The sequence below is a fragment of the Saccopteryx leptura genome, chromosome 2 (assembly GCF_036850995.1).
Source record: "Saccopteryx leptura isolate mSacLep1 chromosome 2, mSacLep1_pri_phased_curated, whole genome shotgun sequence".
NCBI classification, from domain to species: Eukaryota; Metazoa; Chordata; class Mammalia; order Chiroptera; family Emballonuridae; genus Saccopteryx; species Saccopteryx leptura.
In genome coordinates this window covers 331,122,019-331,145,406 of record NC_089504.1, presented here as the reverse complement: position 1 = coordinate 331,145,406, position 23,388 = coordinate 331,122,019, and the positions used below count along the sequence as shown (strand labels likewise).

The following is a 23,388-nucleotide window of genomic DNA, read 5'->3' as shown; positions in this document are numbered from 1 at the left end:
TTTGAACTCCACATCTGGAAGTTTGATTATTTCCATATCACTCAGTTCATCTCCTGAAGGTGTCTCTTGTGGTTTCATTTGGATTGCACTTCTTTGTCTTCTCATTGTCTGTTTTTGGGTGTTTTAGTTGTAGATTTGGTTGAGTCTAGGCTTGGTGTTGTCTGCCTCCAGTTTTCAGTTGTGTTATTTCTAGGTCTTCTTGGGTTGGTATCAGCTGTTATCTGTAATCCACTTTCAGATTTGGGCAGCTTTAAAGTCTTAATTTGTTTGTTTTCTTAACAGGTGATAGTCTTGTTTACTGATCTCAGCAGGGGGCTTCCTTGAAACTGTATCCAGGAATGCGATGGGTGTAACCTGAGACTCTGAAGGCCTCTTTAGCCAACTAATCTCTCTGGGGGCAGGGTGTTTTCTCAGCTTCAGTAGGGGGAGGTGTATCTCAGATCTCCATGGAGACCTGAGTTACTGCCCCTCCTCCCCACTTCTTGTTTTCAGCTGTGTCTTGTTGCGCTGATTGGAGCTGGATAGATGTCCGGAGATCTCTGATCCGGAAGCAATTCAGCTCTGTTTTGTGAAAGGTTCAGTCCCTCCCCCAGCTATGGCCGCCTCCAGCACAGATGAGTCAGCTTTTTTAGGTCATCTCCTTCATTCCTTAGCCCCTCACAGTCTGTCCCTCTCTCTTTCCTTTCCAGTTGGAAGATAAGCTGGTCTTTTCAACACACCTTGCTCTCTGGTTGCCAGGCAAGTGGCTGTGAGCAGTAGTTTCTGCTCTTTTCCCTTCTGTGAGGTCCCCTCTGGGCTCTCAGCCTCGCACCCCACCTCCGTTCCTGTAAGCAGGGGAGATTCAGGCGCTCCCTACCAGGTTTGTTGTGGCTTCTTCTTTGCTCCTTGGTTTTTGAGAGCTGTTCTTGTAGTTCAGAGTTGGTTTTTCATGCTGATTTTTCCTAAATTGATTTGTATTCCAGTTTGGTGGTGAGAGCTGGGCGTCTGTGCATCTGCCTACTCCGCTGCCATCTTTTCCAGGTCCCAATAAATTCAATTTTTAAAAAAGGCAATACACACTCCAAATAATAAAAAAAACGCTCTATTTTGAATGCCTGCCTCACCCAGATGTCCTTTGTTAAATGAATACAATCTTAAGCAATATATCACATAGCAATACTTATGAATGCTATTATTAAAACTGGTGAACATCAGTTAAAACGTTTCTAGCATGTGAAGCAATCTTGGGAGGCTGAGAGGTAGAGGAGGGTTATTATACCTAAAAAACTAACCTGCAGAACACGAGACCCTTCAGTTGGAAGGACCCTAAGAGACTAGCTCATTTGTCTTTTACCCAACTTACCAGTGTGTTGGAGGGTGATTCCAGGACCCTGGCCTGAGATACTGCTCCCCTTTATTCACTAAGGCATGTGAACAGCCTCTATAGTCATCACCTGTGCCTGCAACATCCCTTCTCACATCTCCCAGTCTACACATATGTGGGCCTAAGGGACCCTGGAGCCAGAGATTAGATCCTGGAGGAACTCATTAAAGACAAATTACCCAGGATCTCTCTAGGACAATGCTCTCAGAGTCCTGGAGCAGCAGTTGATTACAGTCACTGATCACACCTGACTAAGCTTTGGAGGAAGCTGGGGATGTAGAGAAGCTCATGTATGGATGCTTCAACACTGCTTAATGGATAGAAGTCCTATAAGGCTTAAGCCTACATTTTGGGAGGTGAAATAGGATGGCTGGGGAAGCTGTAAAAACAAGCAGGGACAAGACTGTGAATATCCTAGAACATCTTCAAGTGGAGGAATTTAAGCTTTAGCCTCTGGGAAGCAAGAAGCCATCAGGGTAACTACCAGAAAAGACATACATTCTGGAAAGATTTCCAGAGTGGCAGAATCTCTACCACCCATTTCCCCATAAACACACCCCAGGAAAGAGATAAACCTGCAGCTAGTAAGAATTTGACTCTCTGCCCTAATTGTATGCAGACATATGGAAAGGACAAGAACAAGAGAAAAGACACACTCTCCCAGATCATGTTCAATTCTTCCTTAAACCAAGATAGAAAAGAAACCCAGATTTGCATTCCATTCAAGTACATCTACCTTCTTACCTCTCTAAAAAAACCTTAACAGCACCCCGCCACCTCCATTACCTCTACTACTCTACAGGTATGTCAGATTACTTCCTACTCATCTCTTCCTTCCCCTGTAATTGATGACAAAGACCATAGCTAACATTAAAATCTTCTTCTGTATGTTCCATGTTTCCTCGGTCATCACTTCAGCTGTATGGGGTTATTTACATTCAACCTCTATTCCTTGGGAATCAGAATCCTCAGTGTTATTGCCTTTATTGCGTTGTTATAGTATTCTGTTAATTTTTACAAAGTGGTACCCCAAAGAATCACCTAGATATCCATCATGGTCTTTCCTTTCCTCATTGTGTAGAGAACCCAGTTTTCTACTGTTAATTTGGTTTTATTACCCAGACAGTATGGTAGCTCCTTTGTTTGCCTGTTGGTTCAGCAGCCAAGTGGCCATTTCAGCTTCCAGTAGAATAGAACCATTGAAGCAATCCATAGCAGTATTCCTCCCTTGGGAACTGCATCAGACACTCTGTGCACCACTTCAGTTTCTCTCAGACATAATTTTTCTTCCAGCCAGTTCTGCCCAGACTCTAATCAGCTTCACACAGATACAATCTGACTGCATAAACTCAGGTCTGCTCCACCTGTATCTTGTGTATTATCTCATGTTAAGTAAGTATCCATTTCCATTAAATTGAGCATTTATATCTGAAATGATCATTTAATTTTAGAGAATATACTGTTTTTATTGTATAAAGACAATAAAATTATTTTTCAAAAACTCTTTATACATTTAAAAGAATTTAAATATTTTAATTCAACAAGTGAAATATAGAACAGCAGTAGCTATAAAACTGTGGAAATAGTTATTTAAACAGTAACAGAAAAGTATTTTAAGTTATACTATGTAAACTTCTTTTATCATTATTTAAATTTCATTAATTACATTCATTACATTTCATTCATTACATTGGTATAATACCTCATCTCTGCATCTACAATTTTGACAAATGCTTGAAAAGTTTTTTGTTCGGAAACAGATGCTGGTCTAACAGAAACACATTTGAAAATATTCTTTTTCTGGTCATAGTTTCCAACACACCTATAAACTCGGCCTCTAATCAGTCTTGGAAGTTCACGATCCTGTTTTAAAAATAAATAAATAAATATCAATAGTCATTTATTACTTCATCTAAATTTCAACTTCTTAAAACTAATTATATGACGAACTAAATATTAATCACCCCAAAATGCTGTAAACTCCCTTACCTGATTTAGGGCCCCCTGTTGACAAGACCATGATAGTTAGGCAAATATGGGTGCCCTGTTACAGAGGAAAGACCTCCACCAGGGTAGAGATTCTTACAAGCTAACAAGCTGTGCTTCTTAAAAGACTAATTCTCAATGTAATGAATTATTCACTTCTATAAAAGACTGCCAGAGTTCTACTTTCAGTAGATGGCAGAAAGTTAGTTCATACCAACTCTTCATCTAAGAACAACTAGAATGGCTGGGTGAGAAACTCTGAAATCTCCTAGTAGATTTCAGCGATACCAAGGCAGAGAAATTACAGAAAGCCCATCTAGGAAAGGGCAGGAGCCCATAATGGGCCTGATACTTGGGAATGCTTTCCCACTGAAGTATCTGTCAAATATAGTCAAGACAGCTGAGGGTATAAGAGCAGAGCTTTTGACAGACTCATAGGGCTGAGAGGGAAAAATACAGAATTGGAGACTGCAAGGAAAAGAGATTCTGGTACCCACCCCCATTTCTACCCCAGGCTTAGGGTTGGGACCCAAAATGGTTATGCCTTAATGAGACTAGTAAACCAGAAAAAGATCAGCCAGCATCAAATCATCTCAATCATGAGTAAATTTAAATTATTCTGGGATTGCTTTCACTTAATGGTTACAAAAACATTAACTATAAGGGAAAATATTGACTATTGCTAAAAGAACTAAATTAAAGTGAAGAATTTCTGTTCCTCAAAAGCCACCACTAAATCTCATAAAGCAAACAACAAAGTGTGAGAAAATATTTCTAATATATATAATGGGAAAAGAACCTGTATCCAAAATAGCTTTTTTAAAAAACCTCTTACACATCAATAACAAAAAGGTAAATAATTCAATAGGAACATGAGACCTAAACAGACTATATACAAAAGAAGCTATCTAAATGGCCAGTACGCATATAAGGTGTTTGCCCTCATGAGTCACTAGGAAATTGGAGAGAAATGAGATAGCACTAAACACCCACTAAAAGGGCTAAAATAAAAAAAGACTGCAGTACTAAGTGATGATTAAAATGCAAAGAAACTATACCCACCTACACTGATTGTGAGTATTGGTACAAGCCTTTGGAAAATTTCTTTAGCAATAACTGCTGTAGTACACACATGCACTACAATGCAGCAATTTTACTTCTAGGTATATACCCAACAGAAATGCATGCATATGCACGAGAAGTATATAAAAATGTCCACAGAGCATTACTCATAATAGCAAAATATCTGGAAATAACCCTAATGCCCACCAACAGTAGAATAGGAAACTAAACTGTGGTATATTCAGACAATAGAACATTATACACAGAAATATAAATAAGTGAACTATAACTACATGCAACAACATAGATGAATCTTACATTGGGTTGAGTGATAAGGAAGCAAGTCATAAAACATACCATATGATACTACTTATATAAAGTTTATAAAGAGGCAGAATTAATTTATGATATTAAAAGTCAAGATAGTGGTAACTTTTAGGTAGGACAGAAGAGGTAGTGAAAGGGAGAAGGCACAAAGATGCGCTGAGTAATAGCAATGTTCTATTTCTTAACCTTGGTAAATGTTCACTTTGTGATACGTCATAGAAATGTCTAGTTGGCCCTGGCCGGTTGGCTCAGTGGTAGAGCGTTGGCCTGGCGTGCAGAAGTCCCGGGTTCGATTCCTGGCCAGGGCACACAGGAGAAGCGTCCATCTGCTTCTCCACCCCTCCCCCTCTCCTTCCTCTCTGTCTCCCTCTTCCCCTCCCGCAGCAAGGCTCCATTGGAGCAAAGGTGGCCCCGGCGCTGGGGATGGCTCCTTGGCCTCTGCCCCAGGTGCTGGAGTGGCTCTGGTCGCAAAAGAGCGACGCCCCAGAGGGGCAGAGCATCGCCCCCTGGTGGGCAGTGCATCGCCCCCTGGTGGGCGTTCCAGGTGGATCCCGGTTGGGCGCATGCAGGAGTCTGTCTGACTGTCTCTCCCCGTTTCCAGCTTCAGAAAAATACAAAAAAAAAAAAAAAGAAAAAAAAAAGAAAAAAGAAATGTCCAGTTGAAGTGTGTACTTTGCTATACAGTTTATTTTTAAAATTCATAAGACTAGAGAAAAATAAGCATTCAAGATATTTCAAAATGAATAACTTGATGATTACTATTTCTCGATCATCTACTATGTCAGATACTATACATTCATTTTATCATCTAAACTCCAAAACAACCTTTCAAAGTAAGAATTATTCTCCCCATTTTACAGATTAAATAAATGAAGCTCAGAAAGCTAAGCAGCTTACTCAATGGTGGAATAAAAACTAGAACCCATATCTGATTTCAGAAGTAATGCCAAAATCTTTTACAAAGTATGTGAGTCTTAGGAGGTATCCAGACTGCCTTGTGATTTCTAGTGTCCTTTGTCACCCCAAGCCTTCTTCATCACCAAGCCTCTTCTTTACACCCAGCCCACTCTTTGCCTTCCCCCAAATTCAGAACCAATATCCTTAACCAATCACTAATTCTACACTCTGGTAATTATGAACTACTTGCCGATTCCTAAACAATCCAGGCTCCCTCTTAGCTTCGTGTCTTTGAATACACTGCTCTCTCAATTCAGTGTGCACTGCTTCCTACCTCTTCGCCCCCCCCCTCCACATACACTTTGGTTTGTTAGTCTTTAAATATCCAAAATAAGGTTCCTGCATGCTTCCCATCTTTCCCTGATCTTCCTATCTGTTTCTATAGTACCCTGCACATACCACTCTCATACAATTTATCATACCACAATCCAACAATTGTATAACTGTCTTTCTACCTGAGATTATAAAGTTTTTGAGAGCCATTTATCACTTACAATTCCAATTTGTATCCACAGCATCTAGCACAGCTCCTGGCACATAATAAGCTCTCCATATTTACTGAACAAGAAACTTTATTCTTTTTTTTTGGAACTTTTAAAGGACACTTTATTAGTATTTAACACATACTAAATTGTCTCCAGGACCTAAAAATCAATGCTACTTCTCAAAGGTGTTTCCAGGCATAATAAAGGGTCACAAAAGTGACAAGAGATAAGGGTCTCAGTGCCTTTGAGATGATCAGAAAATGAAGTAAGTATAGAATTAACACTAAAGTAAGATTCCAATTTAGCTGTCAAAACTTCTTGGTAACTGAAAAAGCATTCTCTGAAATATCAAAATGCTTCTAAAATATTCTCTATTTTGATCTGAGTAGTTGCTATATGGTTGATTATATATGGCACTTTCATTTGTATATTTTAATACATATTAATTATATCTCAATAAAAAACCTTAGTATTAGGAGAAGAAATGTTCCCAAATCTCTAGAAGTCCTACTAAAAGCTTCCTTTTCTTTAATAAGCATCTTAGATTAGCTCTGAAAAGGCAAAGCCAAAACATTTTCCAAAAACCATAAAATCTCAAAATAGAACAAATAACTTTAATATCAGAACTAAAACTAAACAAAGCATTTTAAGTACTACTAAAGTGTTAGCAGAATTTCTATTGCAATGGAATTATAGTCTGCATTTTTATGTTTTGTTGACAATGAATACTCAGACAAATACTCACTATTTCATAAAATACACAAGGCAGAGTAGTCTTTCCATCTCTCATAAGAAAAGACTTTGAATAAGATGGTCCAGGTGTAACAGCTGAATCAAGAACAGCTAAACAATATTAAAATGAAGGGAAAAATCAGTACTGATAAAATGCTGATAAAATTTAACAAAGAAAATCTGATATTTAAGTAATTATTCCCACACCAACTTCTCCCATAATTTTAACTATACAATAATGAAGAAAACATTTAAAGAGGGAAAGATATTTCTGAAACTGTTTTACACTAAGGGAAATAAAATTTCTGGCCCTCTCCAACCTGTTAGGAACAGGTTATATGCCAACTTCATATGACTGACAATAGCTGGCCACCTGAATCTTTTTCTTAGAATGTATTCTAGAATGGTTAAATCCCCAGACCAGTCTACTACATTATAATAATAAAATGCACACACATATAGTAAACATCATGGTTTAATGAAAAAAATAAACATTGAATTAGAATCAGAAGGCATGCATTTGAGTCCCAGTTCTTCAACTTAACTAAATTTGAACAAATTGTTTTAGACAGATTCTTTCAAATCTGTCTCATCTATAAAATGCAAATAGTAATTCATGTTTATCTCAGGAAATTATTATCAAATAAAAGCATTATTTATTTTTTAATAACCACCTACTGAATACTGATAGTGACCATTTGTTATTTTGAGATCAGTCTCCATTTCCAATAATAATCAGATTTTCCTTTAGAAAACCTCTCCTATGCCCTTCTTTTTTTTTTTTTTCTTTTGTATTTTTCCGAAGTTAGAAGCAGGAAGGTAGTCAGACTCCCGCATGCACCCGACGGGGATCCACCCAGCATGCCTACTGGGGGCAATGCTCTGCCCCTGCTCCACTGCAACTGGAGCCATTCTAGCACCCGAGGAAGAGGCCATGGAGCCATCCTCAGTGCCCGGGCCAACTTTGCTCCAATGGAGCCTTGGCTGTGGGAGGGGAAGAGAGAGATAGAGAGAAAGGAGAGGAGAAAGGGTGGAGAAGCAGATGGGCGCTTCTCCTATATGCCCTGGCCGGGAATCAAACCCGGGACTTCCACATTCCGGGCCGACATTCTACCACTGAGCCAACCAGCCAGGGCCTCTCCTATGCCATTCTTAGTCATATTTGAATGGAATGTGTCCCCATCCCCAGATGCAGGAGTGACCTGAGATTGACTTAAGACCAATTAGTGTATCCCGCTCCCCAGTAACAGTACAGGCAGGGTTTAAGTGATAGACCCGTTACCCAGTCAGAAATAAGCAAGGTGTCATTTGCTAGTCTCTGGAAAAAAGCAACCAAAAGAAACCATGACGAATGTGAAATTGTGGTATAAGGATAGATGGTATAGAGATCTTTAGTAATCATCTTAATACCCAAAGGAAAGAGTCAGAAGCTGCTGTACAGACCGTAACTGGAAACCACAACTGGATGATGAAGACAATACTATGGCAGGACAGAAAATGACTAAATCTCAAAAACACAGTATGCAGTAAATATGCAAGCTGTGTATTCTAAAAACACAAAAAGTAATAAAAGGTCCCCATAAATTTATGAAATCAGATGTATATAGTAAAATTATAAAACCATTAACAAGAAAGCTATCACCATGATTATCTCTAGAGAAGAAAAATGAACAGGGGTTTCAAGTACATCTATAACTGGGTATGTGGATATTATATTCTCTAAATTTTTTAGTATGTTTAGAATTCATAATTTAAATTAAATTATCTATTTTACTTAGAAACTACTGAAAAAATGTTTTGAATCTCTACTTCTTGTTTATCTCTTCATTTTAGGTAAAAATCAAATTCCAGAAACATTCTACAAAACTCTCTCCCTTTTAAATATTAACTTAGAAAACAGATTAACTGTAGGCTGCTCATATTAGTAAAGAGTTCTATACAAATATTCTTTCAGAATATTTAAAATATGATTTAATTTATATACAAATTACCGGGTTTAGCCAAACGCAGTAGAAAGAACACTAGATTGAGAATAAAGAAATTATATTCTAGATCCATTTTTGCTAACTAGCTTTGCGATTTTAATTAAGACTAGTTTAATTATTTGCCCTATTTCTCACATACCTCAAGGGTTGAGTTATATTACTTGTAAGAATCTTTCCAGTTTTAACATTACATTCCATATCAGAAGAATACTACCATCAATAACCAAATACATCTTGAGTCACACAAATAAATGACAGAACCAAGAACTGAGGAAAATTCTAATTAACTATAACCTCCTTTTGCAAAATTTTATTTTTCTGTAATACCTTCTAGGTATTTATACTGCCATTCAAAATTATTGTCAAAGTTGTATTACTTAAGTATTTCTTAAGTATTATACCTACCCAATATTTCAAAAAGAAGTACAGTTTTGGGGGCATGTTCACGCCAGTACTTCATGCTTTCAATAACTGCAGATATAATTCTCAAAGAATTATTTTTTTCCTTAAACTTTAACTCACACAATGATGCATCCTTTTGAAAAAATAAAATGATAGCATTAGAAAAACCTTTCATATTTCTCATCATACTCTTTCACTTTCTTTGCACAGACTCTAGGTCCTTAGGCACATGTGTAAAATATGTAAAAGAACTATTGAAAATTTTGGTAGTTACTCTCCTAAATTAAAGGCATCATTAGTACTTTTTAGGAGAAAAAAGTAGGGTACACTTGAAGACAAGCAAGAAGAGAATTATTTATATGGGCATTCATGCATTTATTCATTTGCTGAATATTTTTTTAAAGTATTGTGTGTCAAACCTGTGATAAATACAAGTGAATAAAACATGATGCCTTGCCTTAATGCGCTCATACCCTAGGAGGGTAATGAGACACATTCATTGATTCCAAAAGTATTTTAGCTAATGAGGAAATCTCCCATCATAGATTTTGTCATCCAATGAGGGATTCAGAAAATAAACAATAAATATAAAATAGAGTTTCAGGAATTGATATATCTTACACATTTAAAAAATAGAGTAAAAGGATAGAGACCCTGGCCGGCTAGCTCAGCAGTAGAGCGTTCGCCTGGTGTGTGGAAGTCCTGGGTTCGATTCTCAGCTAGGGCACACAGGAGAAGCACCCATCTGCTTCTCCACCCCTCCCCCTCTCCTTTCTCTCTGTCTCTCTCTTCCCCTCCCGCAGCCAAGGCTCCATTGGAGCAAAGTTGGCCCAGATGCTGAAGATGGCTCCATGGCCTCTGCCTCAGGCACTAGAATGGCTCCGGTTGCAATGGAGCAACGCCCCAGATGGGAAGAGCATCACCCCCTGGTGGGCATGGCAGGTGGATCCCGATTGGGCGCATGCGGGAGTCTGTCTCTCTGTCTCCCCACTTCTGACTTCAGAAAAAAAAAAAAGGATAGAGAGAGACAGGGGTAATTACTTTAAATAGGTTGAATGAAGACTGAGGGAACAACAAGTATAAAGGCCCTGAGATGGGAATGTTTGGCATTTTTAAAAATCAACTAAGAATATAATGTGTTAAGTAAGATATTAATTTTCAGGGGGCAGTGAGGGCACTTTCCTTTGTGAGGGCAGGGCATATCTAAGAACACTTGATGAGACTTTATTTTTCAACTATAATTACCTTTCTTTCCTCTCCTTTTTTTCTTTTTTTAATCAAGTGAGAGGCAGGGAGGTGGAGAGACAGACTCCCGCTTGTGCCCTGCCCAGAATCCATCAGGCAATACCCACTCCCATTTGGGGCTGGTATTCTGCCCATCTGGAGCCGCTGCTCCATTGCTTGGCAACTGAGCTATTTTAGCACCTGAGGTGAGGCTATGGAGCCATCCTCAGCTCCTGGGGCCAACTTGCTCATTGAGCCATGGCTGCAGAGGGGAATAGAGTGGGGGAGAGGGGTGGAAAAGCAGATGGTTGCTTCTCCTATGTGCTCTGACCAGGAAACAAACCTGGGACTTCCACATGCAGGGCCAACATTCTACCACTGAGCCAGCCAGCCAGGGCCTCCCTCTCCCCCTCCTAACCATGAATGCCTCGCATCTAGGACTACTGCCATAATGAGCCACTGTTATTAAGGTGACTATGTCACATCATTCTTATGTATTTACAAGAACATATAAGATTGAGAATCATTGTGAAACATGCTATTTTAGTCAAATTTCAGAAAAAAATAAAATTTACTTCAGATGGCTTACTGAAAAGACTGCTTACATACATATGGGCAGAACAAACATAAGGCACTTAAGCACTCAAAAACTCACACAAAATTTCTACCGCTCCTAGGCTGAAAGGACAAGGGGAAGAAATAAAATGAGCAAACCTGTGAAAGCTGGACTTGTGGAGGATCTGTATGATGGAGGGATACAGCTACTGCCTGTGACACTACATTTAAGCAGGGAGAGCATAGGAAAAAAAACCTACCCTTTGATGTCCTGCCAGTGATTCTCACTGGCTGACCCCTAACAGAAGTCAGCTAAGGGATCCCAGGATGTTGCACTATGTAGTATGTGTCAGCCTTCCCAAGCACAGAGAAGGACAGAGGGTAAACAATCTACTGAACCCGGGGGGGGGGGGGGGTAGGGAAGATAGCAAACAACCAGCACACAAGATATATAAAACACATTTACAAAGAAAGAACATTTACAGTGAGGAGTGGAGGGAAGAACTAAGGCTGAAGGAAGAACAGCTATAGAAAAGAATGTAAGTCGAAGCAGAGTCCTGTAGAGTGCATAGCATATTTAGAGAATTGTAAATAGTCTGAAAATGGCAAATACATTGGAGAATTAGTAAAATGTAGAACATGTAGCTGGAAAGGTAAAATAAGACCAGATTATAGAGCAAAAGTCAGCAAACTATAGCCTGTGGTCCAAATCTAACCTGTTGTTTGTTTTTGTCAACTTTTATTGGAATATGCCACACCCCTCCATTTATGTATTGTCTATGGCTGATTTTAAGCTACAATGGCAGAGTTGAGTGGTATAGTTGAGTAGCTGCAAAAGAGACCATATGGCCCATAAAGCCAGAAATACTATCTATGCCCCTTTACAGAAAGTTTGCTGACCCTTGTTAAAAAATTGCAGACTGACATATGAAGAGCTTGGATAGTTTCTGCAAGCAATGGACAAACTGTCAACATCTCAATTATTAGTAAAATGTGAAATTCAGAACCGAGTAGGACACTCTAAAGCAAATATGAAAAGGAGCAGTCATTCACAACCTCTAAAGAGATCTTGGAAGCTAACATTCACCCACTCCAATGAACCTGGATATTTGTGCTAATCGAGTAATGCATGCCATGGGATTGATTTCAAATATTCTTATCTCTGTAATTCTCTAAATATTTATCTCACTTTTACATGTAAATACAAAAATGTAAATAATTCTTTATTAAAAGATTACCTTGAGAGTTTTTTCTTCGGGAATATCATCTAACATTTTCTTCTTAAATTGATTTTGTTGGAAATTGGGCTTAAAAGGCTGTAATGCACTGTTTTTGTCTAGACTTCTCATTGTGGAGCCAGATATTTTTGATGAATACGATTGTCTGAGTACTTCACATTCTCTTTGGTGAGATAAGTTAGGAAGTTGAGATATTCTTAATTGTTTCTGTTCTTGCACTCCCAAACTCACTGGAGAAGAATTTATTCCATCTTTGGCCACTAGGTTTAATCTTCTGTACTGAGGTCTAAAATCATTTCTTTCCCAAGTTTTCAAGCTGGTATTTTTGTTGTCATCTCTGTAGCTGTAATCGTTTTTTTTAAATTAGTATTAGTTTTTGTTTCCAAATACTTTTTTTTAATTAAAAAATTAGTAATTAAAAAGTGTTTATATGGCAATTTGTGGCTTATAAGCTACTCTGTAACTACTGACTGGTTAGAAATTCCAAATACAACATCACAACCCTACAATATATTATTATCTCTCTTTTCAGGTGAGGAAACTGACCCTTAGGGAGGAAGTAACTTGTCCAAAGTCAAACAGAAAGTTACCGACAATCCAGAACCCAGAGAATCCTAGTTTCCCAACTCAGAGTCCAGTGCTATAAAGTACTTTTTAAAAAATTTCCCATTGATTTGAGGGGCAGGAGGGAGAGTTGTTCCATTTAGTTGTGCACTCACTGGTTGGTTGCTTCTTGTTTGTGCCCTAACTCAGGATCAAACCTGAGACCTCAGTGCACCAGGACAATGCTCTATCCACTGAACCACCCAGCCAGGGCATAAAGTATTATTTTTAAATTATACAAGCCTTCACATAACAGTGGTTGTCCACAAGTAGTAAGATTTTGAGAAATTTTGCTTACTCCTTTACGTATTTATTTTTCAGTTTTCTACAAAATAAAACTAATGACTTGTCAGTAATTTTAAAGCACAAAAATAAATATAGGCCAGTTAGCTAGTTATTTGGTTAGAAACTTTGTACTTTTATTACATGACTTAAAAGCCCTACTTATAAATCTGTTGCAGCATTTTACTAGTAACATGAATATAAATGGGTTGTATCAGCTTATAAGAACACAATATTATAATGAGAAATTAAAAGTATAATTTCTGAGCTGGCTAGTTAAGAGTGCCACAGGGGAAAAACTAATACAAATCACAAAATCTTATTTCTAAATAGTTTTCCTGAAAATGTCACAAAAGAGCAAACAATACAAGCCATCCCTTGTTAGGGAAAATAATCCAAAAAATAAAAGGTTTAGGTTCCCTAGTGACCATGGACAAATACAAATGGTATGGGGCCTGAAGCTTATATAATTTGGGAAGCCTTCTTAAGTAAATTAGGTGCAAAATTAGGTATGAAAATAATGAGAAAAGAAATAATTTCAGAACTTTAAAAGTTGATAAAACCCACAAGCATGACAATATCCAGGAAAAATATTGTTAGTATTAATATTAATTAACTGCTTGATACATCTCTATAAGACATTTGTTGTGTACTAATCACCTCTTTGTGTAACAGCAGTTTTATTTTCAAGAGAAAGAACAGTAACAATTTTGTCTTCCATCTCTCATGACTGTGGAAATTACTTTTGTTATTCATAGTTTAAAAAAGTTTCTTTCAGCTTCACAACTCCTTATTGGTAACAGCACATCTGTAACTTCCCCCAAAATTTTTGCTCAGAAGGTACTCCTCTCCTGGACAAACCCTGGGAGATCATGCCCACACACAGTACTGCTTCAGCAGCCAATCAGCTCAGCCACGCCCTCCCTATCCCAACTAGACTACAGGCCTAAATTGTAGTGGCTCCTGAGCAAGGCAAAGAACAGTGTTCCACTCAGTTCCTTCTCCCTGGGGACAAAGATAGGGTCCAGGTGGTCAACAAGATCCCCCAAAACAGGCTGTAAATTGAGGGTAGATGCATGTGAAGGTAAAACCTTGATTCTGAACCAAAGCATAGAACCAGATAAAAGAAGCTCCACAGATTACACACTGCCTACTTGGGTTTTCAAATGTTTTCTGTTCCTGGATTTTTGTTGTTACATTCCAACTGTCTGACATATTACCTTTTATTTCAAACTGGAATATCTAATATTGGGCAGCTGTCCAGATTACATCCGTTATCTAATTTCTGTCTAATGCCTGTCAGATTGGACTTTCTCTTAGTACCTGCAGCTGAATCTAGGTCTCCAAAAACCATCCCAAGGCCATTAATAGGCCTAATTTCAAGCCCTGGTCCTGAAGAAAGTAACTGACTGGTCCTGAGGAAACTAATATAAGTAATAAAAACAAAACTCATTTAAAAACAATATATTGTTTTTGATGTATTTATTAGCCATTTTACTAAAAGTTTCCCCCTTTTAATATTAACTTCACAGGGTTGTTGTAGGATTTTTTTGTTGTTGATTGATTTTAATTTATTGTGTTTACATAGATTCTAGTGTCGAATGTTGCAGGATTATTAAAAGAACATACCAAAGCACTAAACAATGACTAGTATATGTTTAGTACTGGTTCTGCAATACTTTGTTCCCCAAATTATTTCCTTCAGTAGTAACCACTTACCCAAGAATACTAAAATCCAACCTAAAAATAATCCATCTCCCTTTTTCTACCTATTCATTTTTTTATATTTAGACATTAAACTTAGATGCTTATGGCAATGACCCAGAAGTACCCTCCCAATCGTCCTCTACAGTCCTCTTCATTTCTTGAGCTCCTACCACTGCAAAGGCATATGTTTTTCAGTTTCCATCTTTCTTATTTCATTCTATTTACCTTGGAGCTGACAATCTTACTAGGTAGAGTAAGATTAAGCACTGAATTTGGTTCTCAATTTCTAAATATACTCAACATTAAGATACACTTATCCCTGACTCTTTGCCTATTGTCAATTAGATCACAAATAATCCATAGCAAAATCATAAATTCATGATGATAAATATTAGGAGAAATTTCATTATGATCTGAAGAATTCTTTGGAAACATAGACACTGATAAATTTACCTGAAGTTTTCTTACCTTCTTTTATAAAATGTAGCTAATATTTCTATAGTTGTTACTAAGTATAGAAATTTCCTAAATGTAATTTTAAGGAGAAAAAGATGAAGGAGAGGGGGAGTTAAGAAGAGAGGGAAAAGAAAAGAAGGAACAGAAAAAGAAAAAAATCTTAAGTAGACTCACCTCCAACCACTCGTGCTCCTTGCAGTATTTACTTGACTAGATTTAGACACAGAATCTTGACTTCTCAAGGGATGAGAAACTGAATGTGGTATTTGCCTTTCAAGGAAACATCTTATTAAATATTAATAGTTTGTTTCCAAATTCAGAAATGTAAAATACACAAACAAGAATAATATTACTCAGGAACAGACAACACACTCATTCATGTATATTTTCCTACATACCCTGTGTTCATGGTTTTCATTAAAGTCGGCACCTCTGGATTCATTGCTTCCCAGGCCCAATCTCAAAAGATACAAGTAACAGGGAAAAAAAGTAAAATAGGTAGCATTTTAAAATAATTATTTCATACTTATTTGATGGTTGAAAGCTTGAAGAACTTAAAAATATGGACTTGTTTTCAACAGCACTTTGTTGTGGAATTTCTCACAGCCTGCCTTATTAATTTTTATAAATGTCTTTCTTCCCTATAGTATTTTTTTAAGCGAGAGAGACAAAGACAAAAAGAGAGACAGACAAGCAGGTAAGGAAAGAGACAAGAAGCATCAATTCTTCGTGCGGCGCCTTAGTTGTTCATTGACTGCTTTATCATATGTGCCTTGACCGGGGGCTACAGCAGAGGGAGTGAGCAATCTTGGGCTTCAAGCCCACGACCTTTCATGCCTATGATCTCATGCTCAAGCCAGCAACCCCGCGCTCAAGCGGGTAAGCCTGTGCTCAAGCCAGCAACCTCAGGGTTTCAAACCTGGGTCCTCTGCATCCTAGGCCGACACTCTATCCACTGTGCCACCACCTGGTCAAGCTTCCCTATTGTATTTTAAACAAAGGTAATAGTTTCATCTGAATCTTTTCCACAATCAGTCCTAGTATAGTACCTTGTAGTCTGTAACATGAATTCAGTGTAATGTTTCTTAAACATTTTTATCCCAACGCACAGCAAGAAATACATCGTAACTCAGAACATATATATGTGTGGTGTGCATGTGTGTGTGGGAGGGGAGAAAGAACATAAAATTTCACTATCAATTCTTATTCTTACTATGTTTGATACATTCTAATATCTTCTATTCTACTCTATTTTCTTCTTTTTTTTTAAGATTGGTTGTTTCCCAACCTAATGGATCAACACAAAAATTTCAAAAACACAGATCTAGTCTACTCACCCAAAACAAGAATCTTATTCTATCTCTGCCAGTTACCCAGGTCAGAGCCTGTAAAGTACAGTCCTTGAAGAGGATGCACACTTCCCTGTGGAGCAGCTCAAATTGTTGTGACTTTTCAAGGTCAACATTATGCTACTTATAAAAATATTTATGAAGGATTTTTTAAATGGGAGAGGATGACTGGACAGATGTCCACTTAGGAATATCCATAAAAATGGGAATAATATAAAATTTATACTTCAAATTCCTCAAATGTATAAGAAAACAAAATAATTCTAAATAAATTTAGAAGTAGATTAAGGTCTATGGTTGAACACTGCATAAAATTAACAATACAAGTATTGAGAGAGAAAGAGAGTGATTGATTTTAAAATTCTAGTTGTGTAAGATCCTATTAAAAGATTTTTAAAGTGTGCCCAGAAAAAGGTTAATGTATAAAACTAGCATGTTCCAAGTATATTTTAATTTTTTTCCAAGTATATTTCAGAATGTCTTCCTGTCCATGCCTTCTTCCAAAGTAAAAAGTCAATAAACTTTAAGACCTTTCAAGACTCAACACCATAGCTAACTGTTTCAGAGATGAGAGGCCCAAACATAAAGCTAAACCAGTATTTTAGTAACCTCACTTAAAAAGATGAGCTGAGCCCTGGCCGGTTGGCTCAGCGGTAGAGCGTCGGCCTAGCGTGCGGAGGACCCGGGTTCGATTCCCGGCCAGGGCACACAGGAGAAGCGCCCATTTGCTTCTCCACCCCTCCGCCGCGCTTTCCTCTCTGTCTCTCTCTTCCCCTCCCGCAGCCAAGGCTCCATTGGAGCAAAGATGGCCCGGGCGCTGGGGATGGCTCCTTGGCCTCTGCCCCAGGCGCTAGAGTGGCTCTGGTCGCAATATGGCGACGCCCAGGATGGGCAGAGCATCGCCCCATGGTGGGCAGAGCACCGCCCCATGGTGGGCGTGCCGGGTGGATCCCGGTCGGGCGCATGCGGGAGTCTGTCTGACTGTCTCTCCCTGTTTCCAGCTTCAGAAAAATGAAAGAAAAAAAAAAAAAAAAAAAGATGAGCTGAACCAAAGGCTGTCCCTAGAATTTGAATCAAGAGATATAGAAGAAAGTTAATAATGGGCTCTGAGAACTAAAACTAAAAGTTATATTAACTCCCAAAAAGGGCGATTTAGGTCATGTGCTAGTGGAAATCAACTAGTCCAGCTGGATGCCAACTGGAGGAGAGTACAAAGCCAATAAAGAAAGACAAAAGTACTATAAGAGAAAATAAGACTAAGGCCAAGCATTAGAAATTCCTGGGCTTCTACCCTTCCTAAGGTGTACTTTTTGCCATTTTTCCTGTGTTCCCATGCATACTTATTCCTAAGGCAACTTATGTTTCTTCATTCTTTTTTTATTATTATTAAGTGAGAGGTGGGGAGGCACAGACAGACTCCTGCATGCGCCCTGACTAGGTGATGTTTTGCCTGTCTGGGCTGCTGCTCCTTTGCTTGGCAACCAAGCTATTTTAGTGCCTAAAGCAATGCCATGGAGCCATCCTCAGTGTTCAGGGCCAACTTTGCTCAAACCATTTGAGCCATGGCTGTGGGAGGAGAAGAAAGAGATGGGGGGGAGAAAATGGTCACTTCTCCTGTGTGCCCTGACTGGAAATTGAACCCGGGACTTCCACATGTGGGGCTGACACTCCACCACTGAGCAAACCAGCCAGGGCCACGTTTCTTCATTCTTTAGCACCAAATGTCTAAGTCATAATATTCATATGTATCTTTAAAAAGGGAAAATATTCTTTATAATTATTAGGTTATTACTTCATTAGAACAAAGGCTCCAGACCCAAGATATTCCATTTAAAATGCTAAACCATCCTTGTAGACAAGGAAACTCAAACTACCATACTGGAATGTTCAGAAAGAGCCTTGTAATCCCCATATTTGGATAATGGAAAGAAGAAAAACGTAAACTTTCTATTTCATTATAATGAAATGAAAATGGTAACTTTCTATAATCATAGTTCTCATTTTCTGAAAGTTTTCACTTTATTTTCTTACCTGTTGGTGGAGGAGGGAAATCATAGCTGTCAGAAGTAGTACTGAAATCTGGATCATTTTTAAGTGGATTGCAAGTTAATGGCTGTCTATTCCTCTTTTTCTGATTGAACAATGGTACAGGCAAGCAGCCTAAATTGAATGTTCCAATAAATTAGTATATAATAAGAAAATAGATCTAGTTATAAAATAATTTGTCTGTATGTTAATTTTATATTCATTATAAATATATTTCCATATCTTTGGATGATTCTTACATTATTTTTAAGATCCTAAATAGCCTCATTTTCTTCTCTAAAAACTCCTTTTTAAAAATTTTATTTTTCAACTTCAGTTTACATTCAATGTTACTTTGTGTTAGTTTCAGGTGTAGGTGTATACATAGTGGTTAGACAATCATGGACTCTACATAGTGGTCACCTCAATACTTCAAGTACCCACCTAGGACCATATTACAATATTATTGACTATATTCCCTATGCTGCACTTTGCACCCCTGTGACAATTTTGTAAATACCAACTGGTACTTCCTAATCCCTTCACCTTTTTACCTGCCCCCCAAACCACCTCCCCTCTGGCAACCATCAATCTTTTCTATTTATCTATGAGTCTGTTTCTATTTTGTAAAAACTCCTTTTTTGTTCTGTTAACATTGCCTTAATTCTTCTTGTTTAGAAGTAATTCCCACCTTCTCCTTCATCCCCCAATGCTTTCCAAATCTACTTTTTGTTTCCGTATTTCCCACCTACGCTTGACTCCTCCATATCAGCTGGAGGGAGGCCTTCAGTACAAAAGAGGAGAGGGAGAATCAGATTTGACCCATGCTTTCCAAAACCCTAATCACTCTTTAGACTCTGCTAGCACATGCTTTAGGGCCATGGTTCTCAAACTTTAGTTTGACTAAGATTTAACTGGAATTGTGGTTAGCATGTCACTTCCTAGACTTAAATCTCATAGATTTTATTTCTACAGATTTGGTTTGGAAGCCAAACCTCTGCAACTTTAACAAGCACTCCAGGTATCTGTAATGCACATTTTCTGTGGATCATTTTGATAATGACTTAAGAGTGATAAATCCAAGAGAGAATAAATACTACTCCCATACCCTCCAGGTAAGAGACCTGGGATCTCAAGCCAAAAGTCAGAATTTATAAACAATAAAACTAGAAATGATCTCAGAGAAAAAAGGTCTTAAAAACCTACACACTGCCACAGTATAAGAACCTGGATAGGACCCAAGCTTCCTAAATCTCAGTTTGGATATCTTGCCACTGTCATATTCTAGCTGATTCATCAAAACTTGTACTGTAGGAGAATATAGACTCTGTGATAACTGTCTAATGAAATGATGTGGGCTCTGGAGTCAGACTTCCTGGGCTGGAATTACAACTTCAAAGTAAGGTGGAATTACATACAACTTCATAGTGTAAACTCGGGCAATTTCCTTAAACTACTTATGCCAATATGACATATACTGAGAGGCAGAATAATATGGTGATTAAGAGTATGAACTCCAGAGTCAGATTCCTAGGTTCAAATCCTGTGTCTGCCACTTCGTAAGTCACTTACTTAACAGTCTCTTTGTGCCTTAGTTTCTCATCTGGAAAACAAGGATGACAGTAATAATGCTTATCTCAAAGGGTTGGTATAAAGATTAAATACATTACTACATGTAGTTAAATGTCTAAAATACAGTGCATCCACAATAAATAATAGCTATTGTTATCTTCATTGTCCATTATCAACAATCCCCGGGTTCTCTTCATTCTTGCCCTTTTACTAATAAATTGAGAAGCAGAAATGGTAGGGGAAACTGTTAGGGAGACAGAAGTGCTTCTGGACATACTTTAAATAAGTCACAAATACAAATAAAAAAATAAATCTACTGCTTTGTTTTCAGCCTAAAAGAACAGAACATCTTAAGCATGTACAGTTTATAGGAAGAACTACAGTAAATTCAGGCAAGTGTTTTTTTTACCTTAAGTTATTGTTTTGCCTTAAGTTACTTTATTTCCTTGGACCTAAACAGTAAAGAAGAGGCTAGACTACACGTTCAATCTTTCTTAAAGTTCCTTCCAAAATGTTCCATCAAGGTTTACATAGTGTAAAATGACAGGAAATTTTAAAATAAAAGTTGTTCAATACCTGCTGTACTTCGCGTTGAATTTTCATTTAGGTTTCTCTTCATTTCCTTCAATATCAAAGTCTGTAACTTTTCTTTAGCACTTCAGATTTACAACAGGAAGCTATCTGACCAAACCTTCAAAGAAAGAAATGCCTCACTCAGATTGTAACATATTCAAATTCTTAGCCTAGTAATTACTGAAATTAAGGTATAAAACAGAGCCTTTTGTTTCCTGAGTTAAAATGAACAATATATACTGCTTTTTTCAAGTCAGTTAGAAGTAAGTCAAGACTAGGGTGGCTACAACTTTGCTTCCTAAATGTGTGAGAATGTCACACTATGCAATTTATTTTGGAAGTAATGGCCTACAAGGAGCATAATTCTGAACCTGAGCACGGTAGAGAGAAAAGGATCGTAACAGCTGGCCATGGGAGAGCATGCTGTCTCTCACGTTAAAACACTGAGCCAATCATCTGCTCTGGTCACTAGTTTGAGATCTCTAGATTACATCATACCAAAGACTGCCGCCTCACTTAATATCCAGAATAACTGAAACAATGTCTCCTCTCACTTTCTACAGCCTCAACAACTGAAACAAGTTTGTTTTCTTTTTCTCTTAACAGAATTTGTTGTAATTTTTTCCCCCATGTTTAGCTTCCTCATACAGGGGTGGGCAAAAAATGGGTCTACAGTCGTTAAAAAGACACCCAGCTTATGATCATGTCAACAGATTTATTTATTAACTCAAAAGAATGGCGCCACGCAACTGCAAGCCCACGTTTGCCCACCCCTGTATGTTTCAATCCCAATTTAATTCAACAAACTCTTCCTTTATCGTGTGAAAAGGCAAGATGCAAACCTAAATAATTTCTGCTCCCGCGTTCACCACCCAGTGAGGCAGAGAGACGTGAACACAGCTAAGTAATAATGCAAATCATACCGAGGTAGATATCGATTTCCAAATATCTTTTTCTTTTTTTTTTTTTTTTTTCATTTTAGAGGAAAGAGAGAAAGAGAGAGAGAGAAGGGGGAAGGAGAAGGAAGCATCAACTCCTGTATGTGCCCTGACCAGGCAAGCCCAGGGTTTTGAACCGGCGACCTCTGCAGTCCAGGTGGACGCTCCAAATATCTTTTATAGAAATAAAAGTTGGGGCCCTGGCTGGTTGGCTCAGCGGTAGAGCGTCGGCCTGGCGTGCGGGGGACCCGGGTTCGATTCCCGGCCAGGGTACATAGGAGAAGCGCCCATTTGCTTCTCCACCCCCCCCCCCTCCTTCCTCTCTGTCTCTCTCTTCCCCTCCCGCAGCCAAGGCTCCATTGGAGCAAAGATGGCTTGGGTGCTGGGGATGGCTCCTTGGCCTCTGCCCCAGGCGCTAGAGTGGCTCTGGTCGCGACAGAGCGAAGCCCCAGAGGGGCAGAGCATCGCCCCTGGTGGGCAGAGCGTCGCCCCTGGTGGGCGTGCCGGGTGGATCCGGTCGGGCGCATGCGGGAGTCTGTCTGACTGTCTCTCCCTGTTTCCAGCTTCAGAAAAATACAAAAAATAAAAAAAAGAAATAAAAGTTGGGAAACAGAAGGGCAGGGATGGATTCTACTTTGTTTCCTATCTTGGGCTTGAAGCTGGATTGAGTTAGGTCCTTCAGAAAAACATCTTAACGCTAGAAACCAAAAGAGAGCCTGAGAGATGTTCTCTCGGCACAGAAACACCGAAGCAACTCACACCCCAAACCCAGAGGATGCCTACGGGGGCCATTTTGTTTGAGTATCACGCAAACAAAATACATAAACAAAGAGAAGTGCAACTCCGTCCCCCTGGACCACTGACCCTAGGGCAGGGACTCCGAGTTAATGGCGTTAATGTGGTTGGCGAGGTCGATGAGCAAAAAGTGTGCTCAATCTACAAGCCCGAGTGCGCACCGGCGCGCAGAGCGCCCCCGAAGCCCACGGCCTCAGAGGGAGGCCAGGAGGGCGCGTTTCGACGGTCGTTGGAGGAGGACGGGAAAGCGGGAAAGGGGTTTCAGTCAGGGCTTATGCTCTCTTCCAGCATCCTCCCCTCAATCAAGGACAGTTTGGTAACTAAGGACAACACAGCCTTTCCCTGCTTGGCTCCCCTAACCAACACCATACGTAACTTTTCCGCTCAGGTTCCGACGCCTCAGTCAACGGTTGTCGTGAGACTGCCCAGTCAGCTACCACAGCTGTACTGGAGCGGAGGAAGTTAAACTGTGCGCAGGCGCGCCTCGAACCTGCGCAGGCGCACCTTGCACCTCGCGCCTCGGCCTCGCGCCTCGGACCGCACTGCCCGCCCACTTTCTCCAACCCTGGTGCAGGCGCCGAGCCCACCATCTTGAGTATGCTCACAATGGCGTCATCCCTTCCACTAACGACGAGGAAAGGATGCATGCCCTTTCACCCAGGAACCCTAACGTTAATTCGCCTCCACTTGTGTCCTCACACTGTGATGTACGAGACGCAGGGATGGCTCGACCTCTTTAGAGTTCTGCCCAGAAAAGTTAGATCCTCTTCTA

At 39.1% G+C, this 23,388-nt stretch overlaps 1 protein-coding gene across 1 annotated transcript; it reads right to left on the bottom strand.

Moving 5' to 3' along the window:
• Positions 1 to 3,034: 3,034 nt before the first annotated feature.
• Positions 3,035 to 20,929, bottom strand: SPATA22 (spermatogenesis associated 22). Its single transcript, XM_066366255.1, has 8 exons — positions 20,887 to 20,929; positions 18,745 to 18,873; positions 15,763 to 15,823; positions 15,539 to 15,634; positions 12,317 to 12,659; positions 9,303 to 9,432; positions 6,926 to 7,023; positions 3,035 to 3,226 (listed from the first exon to the last, which is right to left on the bottom strand). Exons 1-8 carry the CDS (start codon positions 20,927 to 20,929, stop codon positions 3,035 to 3,037), a joined length of 1,092 nt encoding a protein of 363 aa, XP_066222352.1.
• Positions 20,930 to 23,388: the final 2,459 nt, after the last annotated feature.